A 15,436-nucleotide genomic window follows, 5' to 3' on the forward strand; every position below is an offset into this window, starting at 1 on the left:
GCCACCTTATATTTATTATGTACCTGGACCTCCTCCACATATCCCAGTATACACACCACAGGATCCCTCTCAATCCTACAACCATACGCGCCTCCTATGGCATTACGCACCGCCGTCCAATATGGGTTCAGATTTGGACACTGCCATAACATATAGAGAACTCCAGCCCCCTCCATTCGGCACCGAGGACACCCAGAAGTCTGTCTCAGACCCGCTCTATACAGCCATCCAGGAGTCCTATATACTCTATGGAGTACATATATCTGCGAGAGTCTGCCCGGTTCACTCAGCGATAATTGGGGTATATATTCCATAATCACTTCCCATTTATCTTCCTCTATTTTACCCAACTCCTCCTCCCATTTCCCCTGTGCTCTAATAGGATAATTATTTAAAAAAGTATGCATTAGATCCTTATAAATGCCCGACACTACCCCTTTTGTTCCCCCCTCTGCACAGACATAATCAATATATCCTTGTGAATCTCCATATTCATCGTCCTACTCTGCGTAACATAAGCATGCCTAAACTGCCCATATTGAAATCTGCAGACCTCCCGTAGCCCATAATCTTCCTGGAACTTTCCAAACGGCACCAGTCTCTGTGCGTCCTGCACCTGAACCATGTACTGTATTCCCAGTCTCATGCATTTTTTAAATTCTCCCATTTTAACAAATTCCGGTAGAGTCTCGTTTTGCTATATCGGGGAAAAATTTGTCAAGTGTTCCAAACCCCTCATCTTTTTAATTGCCTCCCAGACTTTATGTATCAGCGCTAAAGTAGGATACATCAAACCCAACTTCCTAAACCTTCCTGCCTCCAACCCCTGAACCAAGGGATCCCTCCCCGTCACCTGGACCAAGACCCTTTGTATTGAACCAGCCCCAGACACATCCTTCCACCCCCTCATCTGTTGGCCCTGAGCAGCTAAGTAATAAATCCAAGGGTTCGGAAGCACCTGTCCCCCTCCATCCTTGGGCCTCTGTAATATCTCAAGTCTGATCCTTGGCTGCTATTTTCCCACACAAGATCCCTAAATATAGAGTCAATAGTACGAAACCACCGCTTAGGGAACCAGATAGGGGCATTGTGCAAGATGTATAGCAGTTGGGGCATCAAAATCATCTTAATCAGATTAATTCTTCCCACTACTGAAAGATACAGTTTACACCACGCCCCTACTTTACTCCAAAACTTACTCAGCAGTGGAATCAGATTCAAATCTGCCTAGCTCAAAATCAGAAGTGCCACCTGAATGCCCAGGTATTTAAAGTGTCACACCACTGCCAACCTACTACCCTCCCCCAACACTGGCAAATCAACAATACAATCATCTACAGCCATGACAGTGGATTTTTCCCAGTTAATTTCTAATCCCGATATGGACCCAAATGTTTTAATAATATCCATTGCTCTCAACAACGACTCTCCGGAATCCTCCAAAAAAAGCAACACATCATCTTCATACAGTTATACTTTTTCTTCTACCAAGCCATATCTGAACCCTTTAACCGAAGCCGTCCTCCTAATTGTCTGCTCCAGGGGCTCCACTGCCAATACAAAAAGTAGGGGGACAGTGGACACCCCTGCCTAGTCCCCCTATGAAGCGAAAAACTCCCAGACATTTGCCCGTTAACTTTGACCCTAGCGGTCGGGAAAGTATATAGCAACCGTATCCATGAAATAAAGGTTGGCCCAAAACCAAAGCGTTCCAATACCCTGCAAAGATACTGTCACTCAACACTATCAAATGCTCTACGCGCATCCAATGATACCACAACCCTACTGCCCCTATTGTGTGACGGCAGCTGCAAGTTCAGAAAAATTCTACGCAAATTAATCGCCGTAGACTTTTTTGGCATAAAACCGTATTGGTCCGGATGGACAAGATCCTGAACCACACTCGCCAAACGGCTAGCCAAAATTTTAGCCAAAATCATTACATCCACCGTCAGCAACGAGATGGGCCTATAAGATTCTGCCAACCCCGGATCTCTTCCCTCTTTCGGAATAACCACCACCACCGCCTCCCTCATGGACGCCAGTAATTCACTCTGCTGAAGAGTCTCTTCAAAAACCTTTTGCAGTCTGAGTGTCACCATCTCAATTGTTTGTAGATTTCACTCGGATACCATCTGCCCCGGGGCCCTATTATTAGCCATAGATGTAATAGCCATTTCTATCTCTTCTTTTGTTATGGGCAGCTCCAGTCTCCCCCTATCACTGTCTTTAATCCTCGGGAGCCCTGCTTCCTGAAGAAAACCCTCTATGTCCCTAAATGAGTCCCCCGATCCCGAAGAATATAACTGATTATAGAATCGTCTAAATTCCTCCAAAATACTCTGTGTCCCCCACCTCCCTTCCCTCATCAGTCTTCAATTTATATACATAAGACGATTCCCTCTGCGCCACCACCACCACTGACAACAGAGCCCCGCTTTTTCACCTTCATCATAAAATTGTGTTTTCTGGAAGGCCCTCCTCCTCTCTGCTTTCCTCAGATACACCTTATTAACCTCTTCCTGTGCACCCCTTGGCCTACTCTGATTTTCTGCTGACGGTCCAGTACCACATCCCTCTCCACCCTCTCCCAAGTTTCTATTATTTTCCTGTCTTCTAGCTGAGATTTCGACCTACACCTGGACATCTCTTGAAACAAAAGACCCCTTAGGACCACTTTCATAGCGTCCCACACCACCCGACTATCAGCACTGCCTTCAGTAATCCGCCAGTACTCCTCCAGTTCTTCCTTTATAGTATTCATATCAATATATTCCAGCCACACTGGGTTCAACTTCCACCCACCTCCCTTCCCATTCTTCCCCCCCATCAGTCTAATGGACAATTCTATAGGCTTATGGTCTGGAATCACCCTTGGGGGGTATTCCACTCCACAGACCAGTTGTGTCATTAGTTCATGTCCCAGTGCCATATCTATTCGTGAGAGAGACCCATGTGTCGCCGAATAACAAGAGTAGCACACCGCGTTCTCATTACTCACCCTCCACAGGTCCATCATTCCAATCTCTGTAATATAATTCCCAAATGCTGTCAGTTTCCTAATGCTTTTACCTGCACTCTGTTTAGGTCTATCCCACCCCTCATCTATAACATTATTGACATCACCAATAATAAGTAGTGGTAATCCCGTACCCCGCTTACATAATTCCATAACCTCACATAGCTTTTTCCCGCTATATGGCGGTGGTATGTACATAGCTGCTATACATAGTGATTGCCCATAGATTCTACAAATAACAAAAATATACTGTCCTTCACTATCAACATGGCTTTCAATTTCTTCACATGGCGTAGAAGCTCCTATTAATGGCGAGACCCCTCTAGCATATGAAGAATACGTGGAATGATAGGCTCTCCCAATCCACCTCCTCTTCCACCTCCACCTTTTCCCTCTGTAAATGAGTCTCCTGGAGGCATAGAACTCTGTTTTTTTCCATAAGATTTTATTTAAATTTAAATAAAGTCACATTAACAACAAGGTAAAACAAACAAAAAAATTAGCCTCACTGTGTCCTATATTAGGATTCAGTCCGTCTTGCAATGTAGTGGGTCTCCAGCCAATAGTCGTGACTTGCGACTTATCACAAGAAAGAAATCTTGGCGAGTCCCAAAAATGGACAAAATCCTCAAATTTATTTCAAATATTTTAAAAGCTCATACAGGTTGGGGATACATCTCAACGCGTTTCTGGCAAAAGCCCTTATTCACTGAGATACAGATTCCTTATGATACATGGTCTAAAAACAAATGGTAACCAACCGCTGATCAATGAACACACATGTTAGCAATCAATCACATTTTGAGAATAATTTGCATAATCAGCAAGCTAGATCCCAAGGAAAAAAAAAATCACACTCCATAATCAAACCACCGGAATTTAATCTAGATAGTGTCATTTCTATCACTCTTACCATTGGGGCATTTTGTGTCACGTCTGATGATCCAAAATCGTTCCCTTCGGAGGAGTTTTTCTTCCACTCACCGCCTCTGATAGGATTCTCCACTCTTTCTATCCCATAGAGTGAAACATTGGTTGTTCCCCCTTCTGTCTCTCTGTACAGTGTTTCCTGCTCCTGAGTAGGAGGCCTTCTTATCTCTGATGTTGGTAACATGTTCTGTGTCCTTTTCTGTAATTTACGCATTGTGCGGCCCATGGATTTCATTTTACGTTCTTTGCAGAATATACAATACACAGCATGGTTTGTGCTACAATTGATGAATCGTTTGATCTCATTGGCGGCATCAATCTTTGGCGTTTGCAGGGTATACTGACACATGGCGCATTTGGGACATGCACATTTAATAAACCTCCGCAGCTTAGCCAAGGTTCTTTATCACTTATTGGAGGCCTGTATAGACTTGGGGAAAGAGTAGCACCTACTGACCGCCCTATTCTCGGCACACATACTAATCCATTTTCCAGGATTTTATATAAGTCCTGACCTTGGAATAATATAGGGACATATCTATGTACAATGTTTTTATTTCCTGAAATTGGCCACTATATGGAGAACTAAAAATGGTTTTATTTTTCATGTTATTAGTTTGTTATTACTATTTATACCGTCATCTCGAGTGTTTCTTACAAGAACTTTTGTTATTGCTGTATCAGTTTGTTTCTTCCTGTGTCCCCATCAGTCTCGATGTCGCTGTCTCTGCTTGCTCATGGCGTAGTGTGATGTCAGAGCGGTTTCTATAGATTCTATTTAGTCCCCATAAGGGATGAATTCGCAGTGTGTGCAGGGTGGCAGCTGTCCGCTCTAAGGGTGGTGTTCCCACTGGTTTTCTATAGTTCCGATATCTGACTTTTTGTTGTTTTACATCTCCCATAAGAAACAAATCCAAGAGACTGATTTTACCCTGTGGTTCGGTATATGTAAATTTTACATTTACATCATTGGCATGGATATAGGATACAAAATGTGGGATTTTCTCCACTTGCCCGACCCATATTAATAGAACATCATCCAGATATCTCACATATAGTTCAAGGTCAATTTTGAATGGATTTTTGTCTGTAAAAATAATGTTTTCTTCCCACCACGATACAAAAAGTACCGCTAAAGATGGAGCGAAGCACGAGCCCATTGGGCAACCTCTGATTTGGAAGTAATATTCCTCATTGAACATAAAGTTATGCTCTAACAGATATTCAGTGCTGCGGAGAATAACTTCCTTTGTTTCATCCGTGTATCCGCTGTATTTTTGTAGGTTATGGAACACAGCAGTGCTAAATTCTGTGGAATAGATGAGAACAGGTTCACCACATCACACAGCGGGCATTTAGACTTTTCAGACCATTTTACATCTTTCATATAATCGATTACTGATGACGGATCTTTTATAACCTGGGCTTCTGGGAATGAATGGCTGTAGATAAAAATCAAGGAAGAAATGCTGGATATAATGGGACGCAGGGTGTAGGAAATCTAATTTATGGAAGCCCATGGAATATTGGTGTTATCGGATTATCAGGTATAATACTGCAACTTATTTTATTAGAGAACACCCCCATTTTCCCTCCATCTTCTACCAGTTTACCCAGGGTTTTTCTGCACGATTCTGTAGGGTCAAATTGAATCCAGGATATCATAAACCCATTTTCCATAAAGTTTCTTATCCATAAGGACCATGCAGTCGGCTTTATCGGATTTCTTAATCACCAGGTCATCTCTTTGGGATAAGCTGGTGATTGCTTTTTTCTTATTTTACCGAAAAGATTCCAAGGTAGAATGTATTTCAACTTTTCAGTCTTTAATTGAAAGAGATTTGATAGAACTTTCTCCAAAAAAATAAACAGAATGTATCACTCAAAAGAAATAATCTAACCATAGAGGAAAAACACCAATATTTCATGGGCTTCCAAAAACCCATAAATTAGAATTTCCTACACCCCTGCGTCCCATTACTTCAAGCATGTCTTCCTTGAATGAGAATTTAAGCCGATGGGTAGATTTTTATCTACAGCCATTCATTCCCAGAAGCCCAGGTTATAAAAGATCCGTCATCAGTAATAGATTATATGAAAGATGTAAAATGGTCTGAAAAGTCTAAATTCACTCTAGGTATAATAATACCTATATAATGACTTTTCCCTTTGTGGGATTTTTGATAAAAAGGTTGACAACTAGTTGGACAACCCCTTCTCATTCCTCATGTTTGGTCCTGTTAGAATAAAAACACTTACACAAACCTCCCATGCTGGCACCGTCTCAGTGGTGTCGGCACTTGCGTTCTTTGGTCTCTTTTGAGGTTTTTACGTCATGTGAGCCCTGTGCCCAATCAGCGCTGACGTCACTGTCCCCACCTTCGGACAAATCAAGCATCATGAGGCCGTCAGAGAGCAGCCGCAGCCCTGGCTTCATGTTCATGTTCAATACGTCCGAAGGAAGGAACAGTGAAGCTGCCGCTGATTGGGTGCAGGGCTCGTGTGATGTGAGAACCTCACATAGGCCCCGGGACAGTGAGTCTCAACACCACTGAAGTGGAGCCGGCACGCCAGCGGAGTATGTGTGTTTTTATTTTAAAGAGGCCAAACATGAGGAACGAGTTCACTGAGAAAAAAAAAAGATGTATATACCGTATTTTTTGGACTATAAGACGCACTTGGTTTTAGAGCAGGAAATTAGGAAAATAAATTAATGCAAAAAATGTGGTCAATTCTGTACTTAATATCCCCCATCCTGGTATATATGGTCCCCTCACCCCCATCCGATACACAACCCCCCCATCCCTATCCTGGTATGCAGGGCCCCCATCTCGTCCTAGTATGCAGGGCCCCCATCTCGTCCTGGTATGCAGGGCCTCCTCCCCCATCCTGGTATGCATGGCACCATCAGAAAACATTAAAAAAAATTACACTTACCTACCCGGCGCTCCCTCACAGCGTCCTGCTCCAGTGTCAGTAACTGCTATATGCTTGTAAGCAGCACATGGCAGGGACATCATACGCTGCTCACAAGCAGAGCACAGCTGCCGGAGTACTCGCCAGGACTGTTCATCGGAGATCGCAGTGAGTACTCATTGCTCTTCAGTAGCGTGCAGAGTCAGCCACCGGCATCCTGCTGCTGCCGGTGGTCATGTGTGCCGCTACTTATGAGAAATGAATATTCATTGGATTCATTGATCAGGAGACTATTTAATATTGAACTATATTCAAGCGAAACTAGACGAAGAAAACCCTAAAATCATGTATCATGTTATCTGAAACAGTCAGAAAACTAGCCACATATTGGCAGACTCCAGCTTCAAACTATATACTTTGTAAGTTTATAAGCCCCTCCAGTGTCAGGAATAGATAGTATGTGAGAATACAGTATATACTGCTCAGGGAACACTTACCTTTCAGAGATAATTTCCATATTCATACTAAATAATGGCACAGATCTCCCAGACATTATGATTGCACATATCCCTAGTCTTTATACCGATATTGCACTCATTCCCTGACAGACCGCAGCATGGCCATTAGTTAGAAGCTGCTAATGATCTTTGGAGCAGGTAAGTTTTCCCTGAGTGGTACATATTGGGCCGTCTGAAGACTGAGTTTAGTCTAGGACAATTTGTCTGCACTACTAATTAACAGCAGTTACATTACCAAACTAGGGCAGTCCCTATAGGAGAAAAACACAAGAATTATACTGTATTGTCACATACTATCTATTCCTGACACTGGAGGGGCTTATAAACTTACACAGTATATAGTTTGAGGTCTGGGATCTGCCAATATGTGGCTAGTTTTCTGACTTTTTCAGATAACATGATACATGATTTTAGTTTTTTGTCTAGTCTCGCTTGAATATAGGTCAATATTAAATAGTCTCCTTATGAGTCGCCTTTGGAGAGGACGATGAAACCCATAGAAATGAGAGGCTTGGAGAGTGAGTGTGTATACGTCACCTCACCCTATATACTGAACTGTGGGGTACATGTTTTTTCTATTAGTCACCTACTGACTAACCTTCAGGGGGTGAATTATGGGTATAGTTTTACTTTTGGAATTAATAATGTTTAGTTTTATCCTTTTGTCAGCAAACATGAGGAATGACAAGAGACAACCCATTTAAGAAGATTCATTTTGGTTAAAACTATTCCAACATTATGAACATAAAAAAGGCTTCTCCCCTATGTGACGTCTCTGATGTTTATTAACACTTGATTGCCAAGTAAAATATTTCCTATCTTAAGAAAATGAAAAAGGCTTCTCCTCTGTGTGACTGCTCTGATGTCTTACAAGAAGCGCTTTCTGGTTAAAACATTTCCCACATTCTGAACATGAATAAGGTTTCTCCCCTGTGTGACTTCTTTGGTGCCTAGCCAATTCTGATTTATTGATAAAACATTTCCCACATTTTGAACAGGAAAAAGGCCTCTCTCCTGTGTGAATTCTCTGGTGACTAAAAAGATGACATTTCTGGTTAAAAGTTTTCCCACATTCTGAACAGGAAAAAGGTTTCTCCCCTGTGTGAGTTCTTTGGTGATTAACCAATTGTGATTTCCGGTTAAAACATTTCCCACATTCTGAACAGGAAAAAGGCTTTTCCCCTGTGTGAGTTCTCTGGTGATTAACCAATTGTGATTTCCGGTTAAAACATTTCCCACATTCTGAACATGAAAAAGGTTTCTCCCCTGTATGAGTTCTTTGGTGATTAACCAATTGTGATTTCCGGTTAAAACATTTCCCACATTCTGAACAGGAAAAAGGCTTCTCCCCTGTGTGAGTTCTCTGGTGAGTAATAAGATGCTCTTTCTTGTTAAAACATTTCCCACATTCTGAACAGGAAAAAGGCTTCTCCCCCGTGTGAGTTCTATGGTGATTAAACAAATCTGATTTCCGGTTAAAACATTTCCCACATTCTGAACAGGAAAAAGGCTTCTCCCCCGTGTGAATGCTCTGATGTCTAACAAGAATCGCTTTCCGGCTAAAACATATCCCACATTCTGAACAGGAAAAAGGCTTCTCCCCTGTGTGACTGCTCTGATGTCTAACAAGAATCGCTTTCTGACTATAACATTTCCCACATTCTGAACAGGAAAAAGGCTTCTCCCCCGTGTGACTGCTCTGATGTCTAACAAGAATCACTTTCTGGCTAAAACATTTCCCACATTCAGAACATGAAAAAGGCTTCTCTCCTGTGTGGATTCTCTGGTGCTTAACACATTCTGATTTACTGTTAAAACATTTCCCACATTTTGAACAGCAGAAAGGCTTCTCCCCTGTGTGAATTCTCTGGTGAGTAACAAGAGATTTCTTGTTAAAACATTTCCCACATTCTGAACATGAAAATGACTTATTTACTTTAGGAGAAGTTTGTTTTTTACTGCTTTTTTTGTGACCTTGATTTCCCTTAGTAATCAGTAATGAGTCAAGAGATGGGACCTGTTTCATAGGACCAGATGACAGATCTTTGCTGTAAATAGATGATGATATATCTGGAGTAACAGCAATCACTTCACTTGTATCTTGTAGGATCTCAAGATTATCAGATTTAAAAATTGAAGATGTCAGCTGTCCATCTGATCTCCTGTTATAGTCATCTGCTAAGATAAAAAAACAATTTTTTTTAATAAAATATCCTTGAGTTTTATATTTTTGAACATTTCTACTTAAACTGTCCATAAAAATTGCAAGCTATGTAAAAAACTTTAATTATTTACCAAGACAATGACAGTTCACAGTCTAATAGAAAACCGTGTTGGATGAGCCAGTAGTTTGTGGTGTTCAACTGTTTGTTCATTCTGCCTCCCAAATATCGAATAAAAAGAAACCAATCAATGTTATGTAGTCGAAAGTAATACCAATTCTCATCTCACAAAAAACAAGTCCCCACTCAGGTCCATCATTTGTTAATGGGAAAACAGATAAGGCAGGTTACAGTTAATGCTATAGATAGGGTTAGTGTTGGGGCTAAAGTTAGGGTTACTGTTAGGGTTACTGTTAGGCTAAAGTTAGGGTTTATTCTAAAGTTAGGGGTAGGCTAAAGAATTAGGCTTTTCTCAATTGTCTCCCAAATAATTTGGTCACGTCAGTCATGTCAGAGTTTTCTATTTCCAGAAAAAAAAAATAAAAACAAATAAAATGTCCCGTCAGTATTATAGTGCAGAGGAGGCTTATGCACTTTTATGTTCTGACAGTGAAGAAAGTGCAGTGTCAGATGGGGATGTGGATTTCGAGGGTTTTAGTAGCAGCGACAGTGATAGCTCAGAAATGAGCAGTGATTCTGGTCCATCCTCACACACAAGGACCAGTACAACAAAAAGGACAAATAGCGCTTCTGGAGAAATGTCTCCAACTCAGGGAACAATGCCCAGTACTAGCGCTGTCCCTAGTGCTCGTGAATTGGCGCACACCAATGTCCAAGGGGCTTTGCCTCTTGATGTAGCATTTCCCAGATGGGAGGCTTCAGATTCGGCTACTCCATTCATCCCTAATTTTAATGCCATTCCTGGTATAAATGTGGAGGTGGAACATTTTGGACCAATTATTTTTTTTAATTTGTTTATGACAGATAGCTTGCTAGAGCATATTGTCCTACAAATTTATATGTGTCCCAATTCATCAGCCAGAATCCACGATCCTATTATGCTAGATCAAATTTATGGACACCAACTAATTTCCTAGAAATGAAAACATTTTTAGGACTTACATTCTCTATGTGGCTTGTTAAAAAAACGAGCATTCGGTCCTATTGGTCCAACCGCCCTGTTCAAGCCACCGCTATGTTTTCTTCCATTCTTCCTAGGACCTATTATGAAAGCTTTTCGTATTTATGAGGGGAATGATAGCCAACTAAACCCACCAGGATGCCCTACTTATCTGTGGACATCTGGAAAAATCGTTTGGGAGCGGATAACTCCATTTTTACAAGAAGGCTACATTCTGTATGTTGATAACTATTACACCAGCATATCTCTATTAAAAAGTCTGGTTGAACATTAGGGGCTTGTGGGACCATTCGCAAAAACCATCAGGGGTTTCCACAATCAATGGTCAGCAAAAAGTTCTGAAAGGGGCAGTCAGGGGCTTTCCGCAATGGACAGCTGCTTGCCATTAAGTATAAGGATAAAAAAGATATTTTTATCCTGAGCTCGATCCACACAGATGCCACAAGTGCCACTTCAGACCAACAGGGATCCACTACTCCAAAACCTGTGTCTGTCACTGACTACAACAAATATATGGGGGTGTGGACCTTGCAGATCAGGTTCTACAGCCATACCAGGTATCAGACAAATCATATCTCTGGTATAAAAAGTTAGTCATGTATTTGTTGCAGGTGGCCACATATAATTCTTTTGTGTTATACAAAAAAGCCGGAAATGCAGACACTTTCCTTGATTATCAGGAAAAGGTCACTGAAAATCTTGTTTTTGATAATTCTTTCCCCGCCAATCCTTTAGAATGTGAAGATGTCAGAAGACTCACTGAGCGACATTTTATTGCACTCATCCCAGTAACTGAGACAAGAAAGAACCTCAGAGAAGATGTCGTGTATGTTCCTAGAGAGGAATGAGGCATGATACCCGCTATTATTACCCACAATGCCCATCACTGCCAGCCTTATGCCTCCATGACGGCTTTACAATCTTCCACACAGAACCACGGTTTTGAACTGTTTTGAGATTCAAGCATTTGGTTTATTTAGTGACAGACACATTTGAGTGGAGCTGACTTAACAATTTCCGGGGGTAGGTGGGGGGAGGTCTCCAGAGACACAAGCTGGGCACAATATATTGGGCACTACCATAACATTGCTGCAATTTTTGCTCTGAAACTTCTACGTGTTTCTGGAAATCATCCATGTAGTGAAAATGGTCACTATATCCATAGATGAATTCCCAGAGGGGTGTCATTTCCAAAATGGGGTCACTTCAGGAGGTAATTCATCTCTGGGTGTAGTGACCATTTACCTATCTACCTATTTTCCAATGTAAAATCTGGGGTTAAAAACATTTTAGTGGTAAAAATGTAATTATTTTTTCTTCACTGCCCAATGGTATAATTTTCTATGGAACAGCTGTGGGGTCAGTATGCTCACTGCACCACTAGAAGAATTCATTCAGGGAAGTATTTGGTAAAATGCAGTCACTTTTGGGGGCTTATGCTGTTCTGGCACCTCAGGGGCTCTGACAATGTGACATGTCACCCACAAACAATTCCAGCAAAATCTGCTCTCCAATATGGCGCTCCTTCCCTACCGAGCTCTGCCATGCGCCCAAACAGTGGATTACCCCCACATATGGGGTGTCAGCATACTCAGGACAAATTGCAAAACAACTTTTTGGGTCCAATTTCTACTGTTACCATTTTGGAAAAAACATTTGAGGTCGAAAAGTTCATTTTTTGTCCAAAAAATATGATTTTTTATTTTCACAACTCTATGTAACTAACTTCTGTGAAGCACTTGGGGCTTCACAGTGCTCACCACACATCTAGATAAGTTCCTTGGGGGGGTTTAGTTTCCAAAATGGGGTCACTTCACTGTTTAGACACGTCATTGTCTCTGACAATGTGACATGTCACCCACAAACAATTCCAGCAAAATCTTCTCTCCAATATGGTGTCTCCCTAACTTCCAAGCTTTGCCATGCTCCCAAACAGTAGTATTCTCCCACATATGGGGTATCTACGTGTTCAGGAGAAATTGCATGGAGCAATTTCTCCTCTTACCCTTATGAAAATGCAAAATATGGAGATGAAAAGATTTGTGAAAAATTGTATTTTTTATTTCCACGGCTCTACGTTATAAACTTCTGTGAAGCACCAGTGGTTTCAGCGTGCTCCATACACATCTATATAAGTTTCCTAAGGGGTCTAGTTTCTAAAATGGGGTCCCTTGTTGGCGGTTTCCACTGTTTAGGCACATTAGGGGCTCTCGAAATGTGACATGGCAACCGCTAATTAGTCCAGCATATTTTACATTCAAAAGTAAAATGGCGGCGCCTGCGCAGTAGCATATATAAGTAAGAGATAGAGGCTACTGGACAGGCGCTGCTGGTGTCATTTTGCTAGATGTAATTTTTTTCTAAGCATCACAATAGCCACAATATTATAGGAATTATCACCAATAATATCAATGCTATTATATGCATTATGTAATAATGGGGGCAGGTCAGTGAGGGGTCAGCGACCTGTCATAAGCCAATACAGATGAATATGTAATCAGAGCACCACATAAAGCCCCACCCACAGCCCCGCCCCAGAGCACGAGAATCTCATTAACTGAAAACTACAAATGCAAATTAAACAACAGTAAACCAGAGTTGCTCTCATTTATGGTGGATCATTGGAGCTACTATGGATCCTGAGCAGAAGATTAAGTCTGCTGATTTCTATGCAGCCGCATCTCCGGTCCTGAGTACCAGCGGTAGCACCGGATGTTGATTACGAGAGATTCGTGCGAGTTTCTCGTATCACACAAGGTAGTGTGAATCCGGCCTAACTCTGTGTTCGGTGTGACTCTTTAAGCGCGCACTCGGCCTATATTGGGTCAGATACAAGCAATCATATAGATCTCGCTTTAAGGGATCACCCTCACACTAATACCAGGGAGTAGGTGGATCCTCCAGGTTGTAAGTTCTATAGAAAAGGGCTTTCACTGCCCAAAGTCATTTGAACAGTTTTGGGTGGAGGAGAATGTTGTGGTCTAGAGGCAAAATGGTGATCATGGTAATACGGCCGGACAACCACACCGATAAAGCAGCCACAGCCGGTGACTGAGAGGAATCTGTGACTTCTCTGCATTCAGTGGTTACTACTCACCTGGGTAGTCATATGTGGGAATCTCCTCTTTACACCACTCATCACCCCTCACATATGTCTCTGTAGTATTAATATGGGTCAGATCTTCACCCTGAAACAAATATTGTAAAAGTCACAGACAGATGGAGAAGTCCCATCTATGATCAGCTCTAATCCTGCCATCTCCACCGCTCTCATTACACAAGTATAAAACATATAATACTGGTGGATAAAACAAGACTGAGCACAAGACCTTCACAGCCGTCTACACATCATAGGGGAGATCTCCTGACACCTTCTCTCCATCTACCTGATGATCCTGAGGAGCACTGGGATCTTCTTGGTTACAGTCCTGTGGAAGAAGAGGTCGGGGACATCTCTCTGGTGTTGTCCTCTTACTGGATAGATCTGGAGGAAACACATACAGGGACTGAATTCATTCTCTACATACAGATAATTATAGGCCGTGTGTATTTAGTCCTGTCTATTACCTGGTGATGTGAGGGGCTGGGGAACCTCCATTATGACATTCTTGTATAGATCTCTGTGTCCTTCTAAATACTCCCACTCCTCCATGGAGAAATAGACAGCGACATCCTGACACCTTATAGGAACCTGACACATACAATGATACCGTCATCCCCCGATCCCTTCATAGCGTTACTGTATAATGTCCCAGCATTCCCAGCAGTGTCACCTCTCCAGTCAGCAGCTCAATCATCTTGTAGATGAGTTCTAGGATCTTCTGGTCATTGATGTCCTCATGGATCAGGGGGTGAGGTGGAGGCCCTGTGATTGGGCTCAGGGGTCTTCCCCATCCCTCAGACACAGGGTCCTGACAGCGATCACTAGAGGTCTTCTTCACCACTGTGTAATCCTGGTTATGGAGAGACACATTAATAAATCTCACTAAAGACATTTCCAGAGTCCTCACCTCTCCAGTTCTGTCCATCTGTTATTCCCATAGATAAGAATGATGCAATGTGACTGTGGTGCCCCTGAGGGTTCAGTCGTCACAGAGGTACTGCACCTCCTCCTGAGGTGTGGTGCCCCACCATCCAGGTAAGGTGGAGACACCTGACCACGCTCCAACACCTGCATCCCACACAACATAGTAGTGTAGCAAAGCACCTTTGGTGGCTCCCTGCTTGGAACACGAACAACATGGGTGGTCCTAAGAAAAGCGCGCAAACTGTTCTGGGCCTCCCCTGCCTAAACTTCTATGCTACAGCAACATGGCCCACCCCCAGAGGGGTTCGTATACTGGCCTGTTATGGAGGAGTAGGAAGAAGATGCCGCCCCCAGAAGGAGGAGTGAAGCCCCATGGTGGGAAAGGAGCCCAGGAAGGAGAGAGAATGCCAGGACACCATGATGGAAGAAGGATGGAGGCCAGGAGAAAACGGTGGAGAAAAACAACTCTCTCCGAGACAGCACCTGCGGAGCCCACGGCCGCTGCGATACCAGTTGCAGGACCCGCCACAACCTCCAAGTCGATACTGCCACTGGATGCGGCCTGCCAGGAGGAGATACATGAGAGTCCCAGAGCAGCCTGTGGGGCAAGGGCTGTGTCCCCGCCCGGACCCGGCGTGGCCGCGCAGGTCCCTACCGGAGGCATCGGCAGGCACCAGTCCTGTGCCCGCTCAGATCCAGCTGTCACCCGCTCACCAAGCAGCT

At 42.8% G+C, this 15,436-nt stretch overlaps 1 protein-coding gene across 1 annotated transcript; it reads right to left on the reverse strand.

The window, feature by feature from the left end:
* Positions 1-8,150: 8,150 nt before the first annotated feature.
* On the reverse strand, positions 8,151-13,872 carry LOC141056840 (uncharacterized). The gene is made up of 2 exons (XM_073553309.1): positions 13,784-13,872; positions 8,151-9,561 (listed from the first exon to the last, which is right to left on the reverse strand). Exon 2 carries the CDS (start codon positions 9,407-9,409, stop codon positions 8,204-8,206), a length of 1,206 nt encoding a protein of 401 aa, XP_073409410.1. The 5' UTR covers positions 9,410-9,561; positions 13,784-13,872; the 3' UTR covers positions 8,151-8,203.
* Between the last annotated feature and the right edge of the window lie 1,564 nt (positions 13,873-15,436).

Source organism: Dendrobates tinctorius, unplaced genomic scaffold (genome assembly GCF_039654945.1).
Source record: "Dendrobates tinctorius isolate UK_male_01 unplaced genomic scaffold, ASM3965494v1 ptg000200l, whole genome shotgun sequence".
NCBI lineage: Eukaryota > Metazoa > Chordata > Amphibia > Anura > Dendrobatidae > Dendrobates > Dendrobates tinctorius.